At 47.4% G+C, this 7500-nt stretch overlaps 1 protein-coding gene across 4 annotated transcripts in view; it reads right to left on the reverse strand.

Annotated features, from left to right (window-relative positions):
* CTU1 (cytosolic thiouridylase subunit 1) overlaps window positions 1–7500 on the reverse strand; it is a 61973-nt gene that overhangs the window by 40699 nt on the left and 13774 nt on the right. For all 4 annotated transcript variants that reach the window (XM_044068330.1, XM_044068328.1, XM_044068329.1 and 1 more), the window contains exon 2: window positions 423–940. In XM_044068330.1, the coding sequence (XP_043924265.1) occupies window positions 423–915 (493 nt within the window). In that variant the 5' untranslated portion in view covers window positions 916–940. The remainder of the gene's footprint in view (window positions 1–422; window positions 941–7500) is intronic.

Here is a 7500-nt window from a genome sequence, read left to right on the forward strand (position 1 = left end):
CCACTGAGATACAAACCCTCCAGCTCATATGCTGTAACCAATACTAGTCATACACAGTTACAGTCATAACATACCTGGGTACATGCGCGGACAAAATCTCTTACCTGAACAATATGTTTCAACCATAGTTGGTAAATCTTTCTAACATATCCCAATTAATTTCCAAGAGAATACCTTCAAGATCCGAAGTCGTCCTTCTATCAATGTACTCTTCCCTCATCAAGCCAACCCAATGACCCTTTCGTATATACAAGTACATCACTGAACTAGAAAAATCCCAAAGCTTTCTACCAATAAAACTAAAGGCCTTAAATCATTGAAACTATCCTAAAGGATTAGCATGACTCTCCTTAGCAATGAATTAGCAACAGCTTTCTTAATAACCTGAATGCCACTGCAATAATATACTAAAAAAATGTTACCTGTACAAATTTTGTCCACTTTCAGCATCATTGCACCTCTGTCAAGTGCTTGTCTTCTGAAAACTCCACAGAAAGTGCAATTGTTCTTTAAACCAACCTGTTTCACAATGTCATCCATACTCCAGCCATACAGCTCTTGGTAAGAAACTATCTTGAGGGGCAAGTCATATTGTTGCCGATTCCTCTTTACAGTCTCTAAGGAATCATCGCGGTAGCCTGTGATACCCTCATCCACAGACAAAAGGAACAAGTCAAGCCCATAGTTATAGCGTTCATTAAGGACTTTCAGAACGTGAGCCAGTACTGTGGAGTCCTTGCCTCCGGAGGCACCTATCCCAACTTTCTCACCTCTGGTGAATAACTTTGCATTAACAATGGTTTGGTGGATCTCTTCTTCAAAGGCCCAGAAAAAGCATTCTCTGCACATGGAGTGGCCAGTCTTAGGTCGCTTCAGAACTGCATTCTTTTCACAACTACTGCAATTTACCGGCATGTCTAAAATAACGTTTTCGGCATACCTGAATAAAAGAAACACTTTATAAAAACATATATTATGGCCAGCAAACAAAAAAGGCAACATGCAACTATATCACATCTGAAACATAACTTTAAAAGTTTCATGTAAGCAATAACATCTACAGCTTATCAAATCTACTAAATCTTTACTGTACAATGTATACTACAAAAATAAAAGTAAAGAGATTGACAGCTTTATTTCCACAAACATGTTACAATGAAACAGCAGAAAGCTCTGGGAAAAGCTTATATGGTAAGATTTCTGGAAAACAATGAAAATGTTTATTCTTCTACATCACTGTCTTGTACTCCTCATCCCATTACATTACAGGTATGCTGTCCAGATAGTATACTCCATGGCAAGCCTTTCCCCTGCCAAAGGATGTCTGTTTTTTTCAGGATGTAAAGACATCCATTACACTGCCTGAGAGGAGAGTCAACCAGATACTGACGTTATAATCCACCATATAAGCATTTGTGCCCTCTCTCTTTCCACTGTGTTAGAGAAACAACTGCAGAAATTAGGATACTCGGACTTTTATTCATTTATGTGGACAGAAGTATCTGTTGCAGCATCAAAATGACTGAACTTCTCATTACAAATTTCCCTCCTATCATCATTCTGGATACAGAGACTGAAACACAGCCAGCAAAACTGGGGACATTTCTCAATATAAAATAGTAAAAAATACAGCACTCTAAATGCACTGCTCAAAGTAAAATTACAAAATATTAAAAACAACTTCAAGTCAGATTTTTCCAAGGACAGATGCAGAAGGAAAAGATTAACACTGCCAGGCTGAATTATACTGTGCAGTGAAGGATCAGAGGTAAATGTCATCAGAATGCTGGGAGTGGCGTGATAGGGGAACTGGACCATAGAGATGCAGATACATTATTGTAAACCATCTCTGTGGACCACAGAGATGCAGAGCCACCATTCATCCATTATAAGGGTGACTGGTGAGGCCTCCTATCTAATACTAGATTTGGCTCTGAAAGCTATAATAAACTTCTCAAAATGAAATTTTTATTGTGCACTCTTAGCAACCATGATAGTGATGGGAAAAAAGAAGTTATGTACTCATCATAACGTTCCATCTGAGTAGTTATACTTTTTTCTGCAACCTGTGGGTATTCGGATCCGAGCTGGCAACTTTTGTTCTAGCATCTGCTCCAAGCTCCGAGCTCCTCCCCTACCCATAATGCACTACCATCTCCTACCTTCCCTCAGATTGAGTTTGCTACAACTACATACATAAGCAACTCAGCCCAATGAGCCAAACCTGTGTATAGACAGGACAAGGTTCGGGGGATGGAGGGAGGGAAGGTTGCAGAACAATGAAGTATAACTACTCAGATGGAACATTATGGTGAGTACATAACTTCTTTATCTGAAACTTTATTTTATCTGCAACCTGTGAGACAGAGTCCCCAGCTACTCCAATCCTGGAAGGCCCTTATGGAAGGATATTCCTGAGCACCGCAGAGCCAAAGGATGCTCTACCCCTAGAAAATCAGGACTAATTTGTAATGGGAAATGAAGGTATGTGAATTGGCCCAGGTTGCTGCTGCACAAATGTCGTCCAAAGGAACCCCAGACCAAAAGGCAGAAGTCGCCACGGACCTGGTAGAGTGAGTTTTAACAACACCAGGAGGAGATAAACCTTTTGCTTTGTAGACATGCGAAATGCAAAGAGTGATCCATTTGGCCAAGGAAACCTTAGAAACAGCTTTTCCCAAAAAGGGTTTGGAAAAAGAAACGAACAACTGGTCAGACTTGCGGAATGATTTTGTTCTATGAAGATAGAAGCGAAGTTGTCTATGAACGTCTAACAAATGAAGTTTGTATTCACCCTTGTTTTGGAAATTAGGAAAGAAAACAGGCAGGTTAATGGACTGGTTTATGTTTGCTTCAGATGTAATGGCGACTAGGAAAGCTGTCTTCCAGGATAAAAAATGTTTAATCCACCGATGCTGCAGGTTCAAATGGAGGAACCACCAATGCCTGTAGGACAAAAGTAAGGTCCCAAGGGGGCACTGAATCCTTGACAGGAGGGCGCAACAGAAAAGTGCCTTTAAGAAAAGCCTTACACAGCCTAGAAAAGGCTAAGGCAATGTTGTCTTCACCAACATGAAAATTAGAAATGGCTGCCAATTGTACTTTCACTGTGGAGGAGCTAGCCTTGTTGAAAAAGGCCAGACAATAAATCCAACACCGTTGGAAGAGGGTCTGTAAAGGGATCTAGGTTTCTCTGAGGTCCAAATGGAAAAAAACATTTCCATTTGTTGCGATAAAGTTTCCTAGTGGAATCTTTAAGAGAAGCCACCAGTATGGATTTTACTGGGGATTAAAGACTGGGAGTCCTGGCGATCAAGAGAACTGGAGCAACCAAGCTGTCAGCTTGAGGCTGCCCAGGTCGGGCGGGCAGACACCCGAAGGATGGGAGATTAGATCCGGGCAGGGATCCAGAACCCACAGAAGAGCTAATATGAGACCAAACGAATGGGAACCAAACCTGACGAGGTCAGAACGGGACAATGAGGATAACTTTGCACCGCAGTCGGCAAGCTTTCTGAAGAAACTTCGGAATGAGTGGCAAAGGTGGGTAAGCATACAAAAGCCCGGGGGGGGGCAAGCATGGACTAGAGCGCCCCTGGGGGCTTCAGCTGGTGAGGGAATCAGAGCGAAGGACTCGCTGCACTTCGCGTTGGAAGGACATGCGAAGAGATAACAGCAAGGCTGACCCCATGCAAGGAATATCTCCTTCAGAGACCACTCGCACGGCATCAGAATAGCCCGACTCAATCTGTCCGCTAAAATGTTGGAGCGCCCCGGGATGTGCGTTGCTATTAGAAACCGACAGTTGGAGATCGCCCACTCCAACACTCTCACGGCCTCACGACATAGGGGATAGGATCTGGTTCCCCCCTGCTTGTTGATAGCCCAGACAATAGACATGCTGTCTGACTGAATTGCAAATCAGAGAGAGAGGAGAGTGTAAAAGGCTTCCAATGCTAAAAGCACTGCCCTCATCTCTAGAACATTTATATGCAATTTGGTCTCTGACTGGGACCACGTGCCTTGGACTGTCCTTCCCAAACAGTGCCCCCCCACACCCGAGTTGGGAGGCGCCCGTGGTCACTGTGGCTTGGACTGGAGGTGACGCGAAGGAGCGTCCTCCTATAATCCTTGGTGAATTTAACCACCAAAGAAGGGACGTCCTGCAGACATGACTGATCCTGATCGGAAATTCCATGGGCAGGTCTAGCCAAGACCACTGAACAGCCAGAGTCCACTGAAGAACCCGCATATGAAGGCGCGCACAAGGGAGAATCTATATGGAGGCAGCCATGGAGCCCAGTGCCCGGAGAATCTCGCTCGCCTTTGGAGACTTGAAGTTCGCTATTTGAGCTATGTGGCACCAGAGGTGTAAGATCCTGTCTGGAGTTAAGAAAACCTATCTGCAAGGTGTCTAACCGTGCCCCAATGAAGTCTAAAACTTGTACTGGGATTTTTGAACTGACTAATTCCCCAATAGATCTGCCAACCAAATAAAGTACAGTAGTCTCGGGCCGGACAAAGCAGATGCTTGTTGGGCACAGTGAAGAGCCAGTTGTCCAGGTAAGGAAATACCTGAATACCCTGAAGCCTCAGGTGAGCTGCTACAACTGCCATTACCTTGGTGAACACCCTGGGGGGCTGTGGTGAGACCAATGGGCAGGGCTCTGAACTGAAAGTGACTGGCTCCCAGCCAGAAGCGGAGAAACCTCCTGGAGCTTCTGTGGATCTTGATGTGGTAGTAAGCAACCTGGAAGTATAACGAGTACATCCAGTCGCACTCTCGGAGATAAGGTAGAATGGGCTGTAGGGTGACAATCCGGAATTTCTGTTTGTCTACAGACAGGTTCAAAGTTGACAGGTCTAGAACGGGCCTGAGGGTCCCCAGTCTTTTTTGGCACTAAAAAAGAAAGAACCTTGAATAGACGCCTGATCTGGACTGGACTGGGGCAGGGGGGGACCTGTTCGATGGCTCATTTTTGAAACCTCTAGAGCTGTGGCCTCCATGTGAGCCGGTGGAACATCTGGGAGGTGTTTTGGAACATTTGGAGGGGCAACAAATGGAATAGTATAACCTCTGGCTATAATCTGTAACACCCAGCGATCTGTCGTAATGGACTCCCATGCCGCTGGGTGTAAGGACAATCTCCCCCCAGACTGCCTCCAGAGTAGGACAACCGAGCAACCCCTCAGGGCTGCTCAGTGGGTCTACCAGAAAAAGGTTTCCCAGACCCAAAATTCCTGGGACCCCCTCTGCCTCTGGGGGAATAGTTGTCCTGAGAATCCCGGGAAAACAGATTTTCGGAACCACATCTTCTTTTGCCCTCTTGGATTCCTAGAGAAGGACCGCTGAGGGTTACAGAAGCGGATCCCGACAGCAGACCAAGTCTTCCCGTTTTTTTCGCTCTGGACAAGTGTATCACGTACAGTCTTCCTGAAAAGAGCCTTCGTAGGGAGCATTAATAAACGATGTCTTGAAAGGGTCTGCGAACTGACAACCTGAGCCAGGAGTGATGCCTCATGGTTATGCCTGTGCCGGCCGCCCTAGCTGCTCCTTCCGTGGCATAGGAAAGGAGCCGCAGAGACGTGTTTGAGACTGACTTCAGAGTAGACATTTTTGCAGAGAATAACTGTTTGTCCTGTGGTGATAAGGACTCTTGGGACGACTCTGCGAATTTCGATGCAAGGTCTCACTGAAGCCAGATCACGTGCCAAATAGTTGAGCGCACGGATTGAAAAGGTCGCTGAGGAATAAACGTGCTTCCCAAATCTATCCACCAACCTAGACTCCTTGTCTAGAGGGTGGACTGAGGAACTCTCCTGTGCTAGTTCCTTCTTGGTGGCTCCTGTGCTAGTTCCTTCTTGGTGGCTGCTGTGACCAACATAGCATCAACTGGGGCTCCTTTTGACCATGGTTGTCTGCCTGTAGGGGGAGATAAAATCTTGGGGCATTTGGGGATGGGCTCTACGGTGTCAGGCTCCTTCCATGCCCGTGTGGTGGTAAGGTCCACCAAGGGGTCCGCTGGTGGAGACACCCAGGAGGTAGATGGCCCATGCCAAAGGCCTCCAGGAACACTGACTCATCCCCAGAAGGTTTTGGGCTGACCAACCTCCCCTCTGGCAGAGGATCTCCATGATTTCTCCGAAGAAGACTTCTTTGAGAGGTGACCTGGGGCAACCTTTTCCTTCATCTAAGTCAGTGTCCATAATGAGGGACTCGGGGGGGGGGGGGGGGCGGCCTCCTTTTGCACTTGCGCTTACGGTGACCCTCTTCAGTGGGACTCTCTGAAGAGGACTCGTGAGCCGCAGGGGGTTCCTCAGGGGTAATAACCTGGGGATCCTCTGGCACGGGCTGTCCCTGAGACAGGATGAAGGGAGTCGTCGCCAAATCCAGAGGTGTCTGGGTGGAATCAGAGGGGATGGGCTGGGGTCTCAATTCCTGGTAGAGAACCCTCTCCACCACTTTGAAGGCCGAATGAGAGCGTACCTCCTTGGCACCCAGTAAGGAAGAAGCCCACCCCGGAGCCGAAGCAAGGGTTGCGTGAGGTCCGAGAAAATGGGTCGGATCTGAAAAAGGCAGAGCCGAAGAATCCATTCCCTCGGGTCCAACTCCCTTGTCCACGGCTCCGAGTCCCTCGGCTCCAAACTAGTCGGGTCCGAGAAAATGGGTCGGATCTGAAAAAGGCAGAGCCGAAGAATCCATTCCCTCGGGTCCAACCCCCTTGTCCACGGCTCCAAGAGTCCCTCGGCTCCAAACTAGTCGGATCCGAGGAGCTCAAGGTAACAGCCAGAGCTGAGATTGGGGGAACCGTTAGTGCCGTGCTACCAGCTTCAAAAAATCTCGGATCCAAGCACCCCGAAGTATGAATTGGGGAAGGAGAGATGGGGCAGAAAAAAGGCATGGAGGTCTCCCCTCCGGAGGGAGAGGGGTCTGACAAGACTCCCATCTGTATCTGGGTCTGAATGAATCTCCGCATCATCCTGTCCACGTCTAAGTCTGATAAGCTCAGAGTCGATCGCAAAGAAGCCACCGACTTGGATCTGGCAGGTCTGCACAGTGAGGGCAACAAAGGCCTTGGATCCGAAGGTTCTAGCGGCTCCGGTGAAAAACAAGGAGACTGAAGCCGTGGAGAAACTGGCCTCATGGACTTAGAAAGAGCTCCCTGTCTGGGGATCTCTTGGGAGGTCTATCCCTTTTCTTGTTCCTATCCTCCTTGTGCCTTTCTCTGTCCTTGTCTTTGTCTGCTACACTGACTGTAGCTTTATCCTTGCTTGACCCAGCACCAGAAGAAATGGAGTCCCTGTCTGGGTGGGAGGTTGAATAATGGGTACCAAGGCCATAGCAGACTCCAGCATAGATGCAGGGAGAAGGCCTTTAGCTACCAATTTGGCCTTCCAATCCCTGAGGGCTCTAGAGTTGAACCCAGTGCAGATTGCACATTGTGTCGACAAATGTAACACTCCCAAACAAATAACACACAGAGTGTGATCATCAGCTGG

Source organism: Protopterus annectens, chromosome 4.part0 (genome assembly GCF_019279795.1).
Source record: "Protopterus annectens isolate FY-2018-M chromosome 4.part0, PAN1.0, whole genome shotgun sequence".
Classification (NCBI taxonomy): domain Eukaryota; kingdom Metazoa; phylum Chordata; order Ceratodontiformes; family Protopteridae; genus Protopterus; species Protopterus annectens.